The 14,010-nt window shown below is 44.3% G+C and overlaps 1 protein-coding gene across 2 annotated transcripts in view; it reads left to right on the top strand.

The window, feature by feature from the left end:
• Window positions 1–14,010, top strand: part of LOC119650699 — a 97,449-nt gene that overhangs the window by 42,969 nt on the left and 40,470 nt on the right. Inside the window, exons 1-2 of one of the 2 annotated variants that reach the window (XM_038053686.1) lie at window positions 4,432–4,453; window positions 4,558–4,730. In XM_038053686.1, the coding sequence (XP_037909614.1) occupies window positions 4,711–4,730 (20 nt within the window). In that variant the 5' untranslated portion in view covers window positions 4,432–4,453; window positions 4,558–4,710. Of the gene's footprint in view, window positions 1–4,431; window positions 4,454–4,557; window positions 4,731–14,010 lie in introns of those variants that run through there. The other variant, XM_038053685.1, reaches the window with a different exon arrangement.

The raw sequence follows: 14,010 nt of genomic DNA, 5'->3' as shown, positions 1-14,010 counted from the left end.
CCACCCGAGACGTACAAACTGCCTTTATCCAGATCGAGCAGGCGGCGCGAGATCTTGGGCTGCACATCAATGAAGGCAAGACAAAATATATGGTGGCAACGTTAGCACCGAAAACCAACCAACCAACAACATGAAATCGCACTGGTCAAACGGGAAGAATAAAGATAGGAGAATACAACTTTGAGACCGTTGACAATTTCTCCTATCTAGGGTCGAAAATCATAACCGATAACAGCTACGATAGTGAAATCCGCACACGGTTATTGTCAGCCAACAGAGCCTATTTCAGAAAACAAAAACTGTTCCGCTCGAAACGTCTCACCAAAGGGTCAAAGCTCTTACTGTACAAGACTATGATCTTGCCAGTCCTCATGTATTCCTCGGAAACTTGGGTTCGTAGCAAGAAAAATTGCGAACTCTTGGCCGCGTTCGAGAGAAGAATCCTCCGAAGAATTTTTGGCCCCCTACATGAGGATGGACGATTCCGTAGCCTACATAACGACGAAATCTATATCGGTTGTGGCTAAAATCCGGCTCAATAGGTTACAGTGGGCGGGCCACTTATTCCGTATGGAAGAGGATGATCCCGCCCGGAAAGTCTATAAGAGCAATATCTATGGTAGAAAAAGAAGACGAGGCAGACCCTGCCTAAGATGGAGCACTGGCGTAGGTCAGGACGCCAGAAAGCTTTTAGGGATATCGAATTGGTGGACCTCGGCGCAAAACCGGGATGTCTGGAGTTCCTCATTTAGGCAGGCCTAGACCGGATACCGGTTGTTGCGCTGTTGATGATGAGAAAGGTGTCAGTACCAATTTTTTCTGATGATTTTCAACAAGAGAGTAGTAGTGGTCGATTTCTAAGTTATCCCATCACAATTCTAAAGGCACTCTAACACGGGTTCATATCCAACTACGAGTAAACTCCTTAAAACTTTCCCTCTCGCTCCGCTGGATGGTCAGCTTGAGGTTTTTACAGGTTTGGGTTCCACCTATTACCCTCTAAGTGATTCGTCTGATTCGGTGGCAAGGTGAACGAAGCCTGTATAGCTCACCATTCCACCAGCAGCTGATTCTTCCACTGCAGAATGTGGGTCTTCTAAACATAGACGTGTCACATGCTTTGGTGAGAACAAGATTGCCTAGGATGTTTTCAAATTCAGTCCATGTGAGACTAGGCGGGACGTAGCCACTGGCCGACTGACTCCTGGTATATTGCATAATTTGGTGACCACATGACCATATCGCCATTCCATCCGTCGAATGTGGGACTTTTACGTCACGGACAGGGTTTCTGTAGGGTTCATTTATAATTTCAATTTTCATTTGGGATGCGTAACTGATCTGCTCAAGTAAATCCAGATCCGCCTTGCAATGATTGAGGTTTATTTAAATAAACTTCATTTTTTCATTGCTTACCTCCTCAAATTCTGGAAATTTAAGACTTCCGGCAATATGCCTGTTGTCTAGTCTTTCCTTTCCCTAGCAAAACATGCATTTGGGGGTTTTTATTATGCTCTTTAGTAATATGGTGGTTTAGTGAGATTTATGTATCTTAAACGGCAAACTATTAATCTGAATTTTCCCAGCCGCCAACACCTTCTGCTTTCGTTCTCATTGTGTTTCGCTACCTGGCCGACGTGGGCATTTGGGCCAAATGCTTTCCTCCATTTGAACTTTTAACTTCGATTTCCGGAGCTGCCTGTAGAAAGAGGAAACCCATCTTTTTCCCGTACTTTGCTATTTGACCGTAATTCGACGACAGTATGATTAGGTGTCACTTGGGTCGTCTACGCCACTATTGGGCTGCAGGTTTCGGCTTATCCTTGGAATCCCTTTCTAACTCCTGCAATCTTTTATAGAAGACTCTAATAGCTTTGTGGTTTGGTGCTGAGAAGGATCGACTACTGGGCGAAATATAATTCCCTCGGATCAAGGCTCTGCCCCGACCAAATTAATCCTTTTATACAATCTGATCATCCGCTGGCCACCCCTTCCCCCTCCCCCCCTCCCACAACATATGAATACAAATTTGTATACCATTTTTAAAGGTCTCGGCCAGGAGGGTCTTAAGCGAATTTTTCTTTTTTTTGGTTTCGACTAATTTTTGGTGTCTCTTTCGCTGGATTATTGGGCGGTTTTGACGTTGGTTTCATTAACCCACATTTCGTCACCAGTAATAGTGTCTTTTAATGAATGTACGGTTATTAGTTACGTTGGCAAGCATCTCTTTTGTGACTTCTTTTCGACATTTTTCTGCAAAAAGGGCAGATCTGCTTGTGCGGTCCTAGCGACGAGACGCTTAATACCCGAAACATCAATCATAAGGCATGAAATCAACTCATAAGAGATGTTGAGAGCCAGAGCCAACACGACAATTTTCGAGCACGATTTCCTTAATTTTTTCAATCTTATCCTTATTAAATCAAATTTCGATCAAACTCTTTTTCCCGCTTTTTAAAGGCTTTGTGTAAAATAAAACCTTATTAAAATCGTCCTGTTTCTGTTCGTCTGTTTTTTTTTCATCGTTGAAGATGAAAAGGTTAAAAATCTACTAATGAAATAATTTGTTCAAGGATTGAGGAATCCTCAGTCCGCATCCACTTGATTTCGGACCGGACTAAATGAGCAGCAGCTTCCTCTTTTTTTAGTCCACGGACTCCTCATTTTGAGTTTGGCACCCAAGCTTCAAAAAATAATAAGCGAAGACGTCTTTATGGTTTCGTATCAGGACACAGGCTTCGGTCACATTGCTTCCAGGGCAGAGGCGAGGCATCAGCTGCCCTGGTACGAAACCGCAAAGTCGTCTTCACTTTTTATTTTCCTACTACTGGCATCTAACATGCAATTACCTCTTACTCACTAAAACCACCTCCATCTCATTCCAATCTCCCCACGGGACTGCTATAAAGTATTGCATCGCGGGTCTAGATGAGTTTTTAAAAAGCGATCAGAAATGGGTCTGCAGCTTGCGCATACTTCCACTTCCTTCCCGCCCTTGTGTCCGTATTCGTATGGGGGTAACCAGCTTCGTTAAGATTTCTCTCGGTGATTTTACCCCCTCCCGACACACCGGTTCTAATCCCCGCGGGATGCATGGATGTAGACCCTGGTCCGGAGTTCAATAAAGCGTTGCCCACCGCATGTTCTCTTTGCCAGGTTCTTCACCTTCTTCCGCAGTGAATTTTTCTGCCGACTGCCTGGAGCCTTCACAGGTCCACGATGTGCAGGCCACTTGGGTTCATTTCCACATACCGGCGTTAAACCAGTAGCGTCCACGTCACCAGCTTCCCGTTCTTCCACTCTTCCTGATAAAAGTGAAGGAGAAGATTCTAACAGACAGGATTCAACCAGCTGTCCACACAGAAAACAAAACTTGCGGTTTCGTCCAATTCCCTCGATTCCTTAAACAAAGTCTATATAATACCTGAAGTGCTGAGCTTCCGGTTTCCGTTTTGTTTTCTTCTATAGCGTCTATACGGAATTTCGTAGCTTTTCAGTGACCTAAGAAACTCTATTAATATAGATAGTTAGATGTCAACCGTGAAGCTGTGAATTGATGCTAATAAGTTTTGGTTTTACACATGAAAGATAGGATCAAAAAACCTTATTCAGTCATAATCCACTTGCAGAATAATACGTATCGCCCGTGAGTTCAGTTGCACTTAGACTGGATTTTTCGGGGTTTTTTCGACGTTCCTGTCTTGCGAGTAGTTTAGTGGAATAGTTCGAGGTTTTGTATATCTCCCAGATGTTAACTTGTAAGGGAACTATACTATACTATAAGAACTTTGTAGTTTACTTCCATTGATAGATTTTCTTATTCAGAAGATGGACTCTGTCTTAATCGAAAGTCGTCAAACCCGTGTCATTTTAAAGCATCCCGAACCCTCCTTCGATCACGTATGCCATGAAAATACTATATTTATGCTACCTTCTTTCCAATTCTAAAGTCATATGATTAAATGGAATTGTCAAACAAGAGACAAATAACAACAATTGCTGCTAAACAACAATGTCAACAGTTTTATTCACTCACCTGTTGTTAAGTGAAATAATCAAGACGGTATCTGGGCTCATTAAGACTTATGTACATACGAGGGATCTTTTCCAGCAGATACAAATTAGAGCCTTAGGACCCGTGAGTACTCTGAGAACATTCCTAGAGTTAACAATTGCGATCGGGCATCTTGATAGTGCCTCTGTAGTTATAATTTTCATAGATATCTCGAAACTAGCTCTCGAATCAAGATAAGATATCAATTAATCTGGCTGTAAATAATCATGATTAGTTTCAGAAGGAGATTAAACGTAAAATTGATTTGATTAGCTTGGAATTCACCTTTCCACTCGACGAATACTCTTGTGCTAGTGAATTCCCTGTTCTTTGAGAAATAAGATACAGTCTCCCGTCAGATTATAGAACCATTTCCTACGCATTAGATTGCAGGTTTACGTAATTATGTGTTTCTTAAGCAATAGCGTGTGCTATAGATATATCGGAAAAAAAGATATCGATAATTTGACGATAACGATAGAATCTTTTTTTATTCATTTCAGGTGGAAAAGTGTGAAAATACGAACAGTTTCATTAAAGAGTTTCCGTGATATCAAGCCACGAGAGAATATCATGTAGTGAAAAGGTTGATCAGTGAATTAATCATATCGTGCTGGATGTCAGTGCCTGCGCAAATATTTATGAAGTGAATAATAATGTGCCGCTGTTGTCAAAGGTACTTTTTTTTAATATCCTTTATTAAATTTTTGTTGAATTTTAACGAATGACTCTATGGTGATGTGTACCTAAGTTAATAATTGGATTCCTTGGACTATTTGGACTTGAACCTTTACAATCCTTTACACATAGAACAGTCCCAGATCGGCTTCTTTAATTACTCACTGTAATGCTGGAGTTTTAATTAATAATACGTGATACCACTAAAAGTGCCACAATTAATTGGGGGTAATGTCTGAGTGAAACAATAACAAGTCATACTTTTATTTGGTGCAATTGATTTAGTGGGAGGGGTGCAGTCAACAGAGGAATTGTTATTAATTCTGTGGGAGTGGTTCCATGAAAAATTATAGACGTTGGTTTCCGAAATGCTTAACAATGTCATGTGTTCTGTTTGTTTTCGCCGGATATTCTCTTGTATAGTCGCGTCGACCACATGACATTCTGATAGACGGTCCCGATAAGATTTCTATTTGCGTTGCTTTCAGTGTGAAACTTGGTATTAAGGGGACTGTTAAGAAAGGTTTAGTGTTTATCCTGAAGATTAACTGGATTAATGCGAATTACGAGTATATCACGGTATTATCACGGTGTGGTAAAAGATGATATGCATTTATGTATCCAGGGGATTATCCAATAAACCTGTTGACGTCTGTCGAGGGTGGAAACTATAGTGAGGGTCAAGATTCTAATTGGTCCATTGCAACTGAATGCTTTCTTTTGGAATATATATGTCTTATTTTGATCATATCATAAATAAGATGAACTGGCTGTGTCATCCTGACTGGTCCGTCCGTCATAGAACACTTCCTCATGTTTCTTGGAGTATAGCATTGTGTCCATCAACATTTTACCAGTTTTGGTAACCTTTTGGGTTTATTGTTTATTTATTTCTTGGTAAGCTTGCTGAAGATGTTTTAAAGTAGTGTATTGTGGAGCGTTATTATGGAGCTGATATACATTATCCGATCTCCAGCTACTTGGACTTCACATCTACCACCACACCGACCAGAAAATATTGTTTCATGATACACCCTTGGTAGTCATGCAGCGCAATGGTGATGGGGGAAGAGCTCCAGCCTATTAATCTCTTTGCTCTGGTTTCGAACCCCGATTGTCATGGATGTTTGTGCTCAGCTTTGTGTTTGCCTCATCACTGTAAGCTTCCCACTCGCGCAACGTTGAATAATACAATTGAAGCGCCGTTTCACTAAAAAAAGCAAAGCAAAATGGAGAAAAGACAATAAGAACGAAGAAACTTTGTGGATGCCCTATATTTACGGAGGACGCTTCAACCACCATACGAGGGCCCCTTAAGAATTCTGGAGCGAGGGGAGTACCTTTTCAAGACCAAGTGGGTTTCCTTGCCGAGGCTGAAAGCGTTCGACGAGCCAGCGGTCACTTCAAAAAAACACCCGCGAAGCGTCAGATTCGCACAGTGACCCCATTGGCTTGATCACGTAGTCGGTTTGCTCTGCTGAACCCAAGCGATCTATAATTTAATCAGAAATATCCAAAAATCCAAAAATATTCAGGTCATCGTACTCTCCCTATCCGCATCAGTGAGCTCATCATCGGAGGCGGCGATTAATTTGTATATCTAGGAAGGGTGGTTACTGCCGAAAGTGGTACTGAACTGAATGTTGCCCGATGCATGAACGGTGCGAGATTTGCCTTCGGTGCCTTGTCTAAAATCAGGAAATGCACTTATCTCTACACCAGGGTCAAGCTGATACTGTTCTGCGCTAGTGTTCTTTCTTTGTTACTATATGTGATTACACACCTAATAATCTTCACCGACGGGTCAGTCATGGAGGATGGATCGGGTGCAGGGGCGTTCTCGGAGAATCCGATTATAGAACTGGCCCGACCCCTCGGAAAAATAACGACCATATTCCAGGCGGAGATATATGCCATTTCACTGGCAGCAGAAGAATGTCTGCGACAAAAATAGAGGGGTCGCACTATTCGAATCTGTTCCGACAGTCGGGCGGCATTATCAGCACTAAATGGCAACAACATATCAAGCAAGTTGGTGTGGAGTTGTCATTAGGTGCTGCTGAAACTTGGCCGACTGAACGAAACATTCCTGATGTGGATGCCGGGGCACTCTAACATCGCCGGTAATGAGGAGGCTGACAGATTGGCTCGTTGAGGGTCTAGATCCACAATGGTGGGGCTAGAACCAGCTCTTGGAATCCGACTATCTACTGTCAAGTCTACTCTGAAGGGTGAAATTGCAAGGATTCACGCAACCGAGTGGAGAAATTTGGACTCTTGCCGGCAAGCGAAAATCCTTGTGAAGGAGCTTAGGGCCACTAGAGCGGCATTTTTGTTGTCACTTAAGAAGTGGGACATGAAAACTCTAGTAGGGTTTTTGACGGGACACTGCCCCTTAAACTACCATATGGAAAAGATTGGGGTAGTGGTTTCGGCTGTGTGCAGCCAATGTGAGGAGGAGGAGGAGACAGCCCTGCACTTTTTATGCAGCTGCCCGGCATCCTCAGATCTCAGACGAAGACACCTTGGCAAGGTTTTCATCAATGAAGAATCTGCACACTCTCTGCCTCTTGAGAATGTTCTCAGATTCGCTAAAGCCTGCGAACACCGTAGGCGGGAAGCCATTGAATAGGTAACTTACGGGGATAGTACAATGGGCTTAATAATGGCCTGAGTGCTCGGAGCTGCGGCTCCCCCTCAGTTAACTAAACTAAACTAAACTACTATATGTAAGTAGCAAGTGGAAAGTGGCTACCACTGTCAATAGAAAGCTTCAAGGGCAGCTTCAAGCCTTCCTTGACCCTTGGATGACGCACCAGTCTGCACTCACACATACTATGATCGAAAGGCGAAAGTGGCAGTGAATAAGTCACACTTTAAGGAGAGACGACAGCTGCATTGTTAGCAACGCCATGCAGTGAAATCCCAAGATGGCCAACGAGTGCATTTAGCGCAGAACAGTAAAGGGGTAGTGCCCGCGTCTGAGTGATGGTACGTTGGTGTGCTTAAAGCGCTATATCCACAAAAGGGTAAACGGCAACCCAGGTAAGGCGAAAAAAACCCCAGACATTTTGAAAGTACCACTAATGATATTATAATGGGTAGGTAGGTAGGTATCGGTGGCCGCTTCGAGGAGCCCAATTAACGCTGTCGTTTTGATGCCACAAACTTCTAAGACCGTGACTGCTGTTATGAAAACAGGGAGGCAGAATCCAGTGGGCTTGGATCTTCAGAGCCAGCCCGTAGCATTTACGAAGGAAAGCAGCACTCCCACCCTGCAGCTAGAAATCTCTCTGAGGTCCCCAAAGCATGATTTACCCAGTGTCCGTAGCCTAACTCTAGCTAGAGCTGGGCAATTGTAAAGAAAGTTCATGACGGTTTCTCGCTCTTCGAGAGAGAGACCTTGGCTGCCCGAATTGGTATCACTTCTGCGAACTCCCGAGGCAAAAAGCTTCTAAACAGCGTGAAAATAAGAATTGGTTGGGTAGTGTGTAGGATACGAATCCGGGCCGCCCCAATCAAATGTTACAGATGTTTGGATTATGGGCACACATTTACAACTTCTCCACACCTTGGGCAGTGCGAATTGTAGGTTATGCCGAGCCTGGCGTCTGCACAGGAGCTCTCATGATCGGGCTATGTTATATGCGAGCCAAATCGTCCTTGACTTGACACAATTGGTAAGCCTTCGCCATCTAAGGCGTGTGAGTAGTGCGAGAAGACTCCGCCCTTGGGATTTCGTCGCTGAGTACAAGGCATTGATGGCCGCTCGGCTGTCAGTCACAATGACTATGTTACGGTTGGGGCTCGGATCGTGCTCCAGCCATCGACAGATTTCTAGTGTCGCCAGTACCTCCGCTTGGAATACACTGGCGAAACCTTCGACATCATACGACTCGGATACACTGTGTATATTCGAGGAAATCCCCGCGCCGACTTCATAAATTATCTTTGGTCCATCGGTAAAGAATACTACCTTATAACCATGCAACACGCCGCCGGTTTTCCACTTTGCCCTGCAAAGTTTTTCGTGAAGTTCAGCTTGCGTATGGCATAGTCCATGGGGAATGCCCAGATTTTCCGAGGTGCTTCATCTAGGATGTTACTGTGGCCGTAGGACTTCGCTGCCTAACGGCACGGCACGCTACAACGTATTTAATATGGAGTCTAATAAACCAGAGTAACGGAGAGATGGCGCCACCCTGGGGCATGCCTCTGGTCAAGTGTCCCCGTCGGACCATCGATCCTCATCTCTTCCACCAGTTGGTTGGCAGCGTCGATTGAATCTAGGTCGTCGTCCGATTTTGCAGAGCAGAACACCTTTACCTTTGCGGTTCCTGACTCCAAACCGCATTTTATAGTCAACCTTCTCCAGTGCCTCCAGGCACTCTCCGTTTATACGCAGAAGAAAAGTTTGGCTGTGTGTTTGGGGTTCCACCTCCTTGATAACAACCCAGTCATCCATGGGAATTCTGGGGTTTTGAAGGTGCAGGACGAGCTTGTCTTTATCCATGCGGATCTTCGGCAACCAGATGCGTGCGACCGGTCTCCTGGGAATCTTGTCGTAGGAGATGATATTGAGCTTCATGCCTTGTCCAGTGCAGGGAGGACGATCCCCGGGCTGTTGCTTTGGCTCATCCCCCCGCCAAATCTACTTGCCCCTAACGCATGGCCAGCAGACAAGCAGATCCTCGCCAGTTGGAAAAACCTACTCTCAGCCCGGCCCTATAGACTCTTGGCCCGTCCGAAGACGGTTTCCAACGGTCCCACAACTTTAACCTCAAGCCAAGCCGTCGATATTATAATAGTATTTATCAAAAAGAGCTTATCGCCGCCATATTTGGGAAGTAGGAGTGACCTTGAGTAGCAGGACTCAAAGTAAACTCCAAGGTCATTGATGAAGAACAAGAGGAGGTGAAGATTGTAGATGGAACTTTAAGGAACACTAGAGATTGTGTAGTAGCCATGAGGTAAGTGAAAGAAAGGAGGCGATTCAGGTGAGAATCAGTATGCTACGAATCTGGATAGTAGTATCTGGTAACGCACTGATTCTATGCATTTGAGAAAGCCAGCGTATTTGCTGTACTGTGAAGAATTTTTATCTATTGTGGGTTATGAGTTACAACTGCTCCTTTCTATTTATACTTAAATTTAGCTGCACCGTGTCATTTTAAATTGATTTATAAAATGTCTTCTCTATGGGAATATTCAATATTGGTAACAACAATTACACATTGCAATATATCAAATAAACTTCACGCATTTCGTTACCGACAAACGACGCTTTTTGCATATATAATATATGCACATATTTGTAGAGATATGCATTAGACGAGTCTGACTTTATCAAATCTAATCCATTATTCACGGTGTATTAGTCTTTTCCAGATAATCTCCATATGCTTACTTTCATATTAGTTACTTATCTCTAGAGCACGATTGTTGGGTGTTTTATTTGAATATCAATTAGGCCGGGCTAAGCCATGACAGTAAATGGACACAAGAAGAGAGGTGAAGTGCCTCGTGATTATTTGTTAGTACTTATTACATAATTATTAGTTAATTTTGTCGTTAAGTAAGTCAAGAAACCAAATTAAGTGTTAGGTAAAATAATGTATAGTTTAAGATAGAAGACGAAATATTGCATCTGAATTTTCATAGGTGAACTGGATATTCGTCGGTGAATGCCCTATCAATGAGAGTCAACTCAGATATTTTTATCAAAGGGAATCTACGTTAAAATATATGCATAAAAGCGACCACGATGATGCAATTTGAACATGAGCATGATCGTGCAACCACTTTAAACCGAGACCTTGAAGTGTGCTAGACCATACATCTGAAGGAGATTTCACTCAGGTACTCTGCAGGGCTCAAAAGAAGAAGGCGAAGAGGAACAAGAGACAATAACATGTCGCACCATCAGAAAAACCCCTGCCTAAAGTTAAGGCGGACTCCAAAGACGGAGCACCAAAAGAAAAGGCGGGGATACGAAGAAAGGCTAAACTGCTAGCTCCGCTTACTAAGCCGACGGAAGGCAAGACTTTTCTGGAAGTCCTCAGTGAAATTCGTTACAAGATTAAACCCGAAGATAATGGAGCAGAAGTGTCTTCCATACGTAAAATGCAGGGTGGTGGAGTCCTAGTCGAACTAGGCCCGAAGACAATAAATAAATTTACGATCTGTGAAGCAGTCAAGGGGCTTCTGGGAGAAAAAGCTTTGGTTTCCAGCCTGGAACCACGTGTTCTCTAGAAATTCAAGACCTCGACTGCCTCACAGAAAAGAACGAGGTAGAAGAAGCCATCAAACACGAATGTCCGGAGGTAACCAATGCCCGGATTGGTATCACTTCTGCGAACTCCTGAGGCCAAAAACTCGCTGTGGTGGAAGTTGCAAGCAATACGCGAAGAAGCTTCTAAACAGCGGGATAATAAGAATTGGTTGGGTAGTGTGTAGGATACGAATCCGAGCCGCCCCAATCAAGTGCTGCAGATGTTTGGATTATAGGCACACATTTATAACTTGTCGGGGACCTGACAACAAACAACATGCCGTAAATGCGGTCAGGCAGGCCATAAAGCGAACACCTGCAATGAAAAGGAAAGCTGCGTCCTATGCAGGGACCGTGGCGCGACTCATGAGAACGTTGCGCACACTGCGGGCTCGGGGCGGTGTCCAGTGTTCAGACCAGAATTGGAAAGAGTTAGGACGCGGTAAACATGATTCGCATCCTACAAATCAATTTGCACCAGAGTGCAACCGCTCACGAGTTGCGGAGACCCTAAACTGATTTAGTACTCATCAATGAGCAATACCAAAACAAAGACCCAGCTTCATGGCATCCTGACATATCAGGTACCGCTCCCTCCTTAAGGTTCTTACCCAAGGCCGCGGGGACGACTTTGTCTGGATTCGGTGTTCAGCGAAAACGTTTTTTAGTGTCTATTTTACGCCGAATGAGACGATGCCGGACTTTCGACGGAGGCTTGATGCGCTGGAGGGTACTCCTGGGGGCGGAAGCATTGCAGCCGACACTGTTGTACATTCAGTTATGAACCTGATAACGATAGCCTGGGGAACCTCCATGCCCAGGAGGGCATCAAGACGTAGCAAACCTTCTATGTATTGGTGGACAGTGGAAATCGCAGAGCTCCGGAAGGAGTTTCATAAGCTCCGCCGCTTAACACAATGTCTAAGCGACCGGGAGGAGGCATGTACCATAGTGACGGAGCACAAATTAGCCAAGAGGAGACCAGAGCAAAGCTTGCTGCTGGCAGGATCTGATCGACGAGGTGAATGGGAACGCGTGGGAATTCAGTTACAAACTGGCAACCTGAAAAATTGGGACTCTGCGGAAACCCGATTCACTTAAAGCCGAGCAGATGGACCGCATTGTAAGGGCACTATTCCCTGCGCACCCCGTATGGGATGATGACGTCAGCGTGGAGAGCGCAGAGAACTGTCCACTTTTCTCTATAAAAAAGTTGAAACAGGCAGTCTTCTTTATGAAAAGCAAGAAGGCGCCAGGGCCCGATGGTATTCGAGCATAGGTACACAAACTGGTTTACCAACACCGGTCAGACCTACTGCTCGGCGCATTCAACGCTTGTCTGAAAAAGGGCACGTTCCCTGCTCATTGGAAGATGGCAAGGCTTGCGCTGATCCACAAAGGGAAAGGCGACCCCAAGTTGGCGTCTTCATAGGCGTCTTCATGCTTAACACTGCTGGAAAAGTGCTCGAAAAACTCATCAGAAATAGACTCACTGAAGCGATACGCGCTGTTGGAAATTTATCTCCTCGGCAGTTTGGTTTTAGAGCAGGGAAATCCACAGTTGATGCTATCATACGAGTCGTGGATACCATTCGACGAGCGGAGGCACATAGCCGCCGAACTCGACGGGTGTTGCTCCTCGTAACGCTTGACGTCAGAAACGCTTTTAATTCCGTAAGATGGAAAGACATTCTAGGCACACTAGACAATACTTTCCACGTGCCAAACTATCTCTTACGGATATTGAGGGACTATCTGAGGAACCGCTCCCTGCTCTAAAAAACACTAGAGGGTCAGAGGAGGGTGGAGGTCTCGGGGGTAGCACAGGAATCCATCCTAGGGCCGGATCTCTGGAACACTACCTATGACAATCTACTTAAACTCGACTTACCAGAAGGGTAGCGCCTGGTCGGCTATGCAGATGATGTCGCGGCACTTGTTGCTGGACGCACTGTAGAACAGGCGGAAAGCAGACTCGGCATATTGATGCGACTGGTAGGCGGATGGATGAGTACTCATGGTTTCAACCTTGCACTTGAAAAAACCGAAGTAGTCATCCTGACTAAAAAGAGAACTCCGACCCTGTGTCCCATATCCTTCGGAGAGTCGATGATCCAGTCAAAACCAGCGGTAAGTACCTCGGGCTGACTCTTGGCTCAAAGATGAGCTTTTTTGACGAAATCAAAGCAGCAGCGAACAAGGTTGCAGCTGGAGTTTAGACCTTAAGTAGGCAAATGGCAAACCTTGGGGGTCCTACGTCTAACAGGCGACGTCTCCTGATGAGTTCAACGCAGTCTGTCCTGCTCTACGGTGCAGAGGTATAGGCTGACGTTCTTGGCAAGGAGGTGCGTGGCTGAATCGGAAGCATGGTGAGACTGACTATTTCCTTACCCAATTTTTAAGCGGGCATGGCGGTGTTCAGTCTTACCTGCACAAGATGGGAAAGGCGCGATCTTCGGATTGTGTGTTTTGCAATGGAGTTGTGGACGACACCCATCACATTTTTTTTTTCTTGTGGAAGGTGGGATGGGATTCGTCAGCAGCTCTATTTAAACACAGGGAATCTCTTTCCAGACAACATTGTCGAAGAGATGCTGCCAGGTGGAACCGTCTTGCCAAAAAAAACTCAAATATTTATATCGAAGGGAATCTACGTTAAAATATATACATAAAAGCGACCACGGTACACATTATTTGTTATATGATAGGAAAATATATTTAATTTGTTTTGTTTATTTTATGGCCCTGCAATTATTGAATTTTATGCATAATAATAGTTAATATTGGATAGTGCAACTTTCCAGTTTGAACCTAGGCCTTGAAGTGTGTTAGAGCACTTTTATGCATAATAAGTAACGTGATTTACATATTTCAGCCTACATTCAAAAGAAAAATAATATGAACCCAATTAGATGAAAAAACGCAAATAATGACTTGCAGTTATTTGTTGTGAATTCACAAGAATATCGTGTTAATTGTAAAGCAAATTATCATGAATTAATGCAGT

This window comes from Hermetia illucens, chromosome 3 (genome assembly GCF_905115235.1).
Source record: "Hermetia illucens chromosome 3, iHerIll2.2.curated.20191125, whole genome shotgun sequence".
In the NCBI taxonomy this organism is placed as follows: Eukaryota; Metazoa; Arthropoda; class Insecta; order Diptera; family Stratiomyidae; genus Hermetia; species Hermetia illucens.
This window is presented reverse-complemented; position numbering and strand designations above follow the sequence as displayed.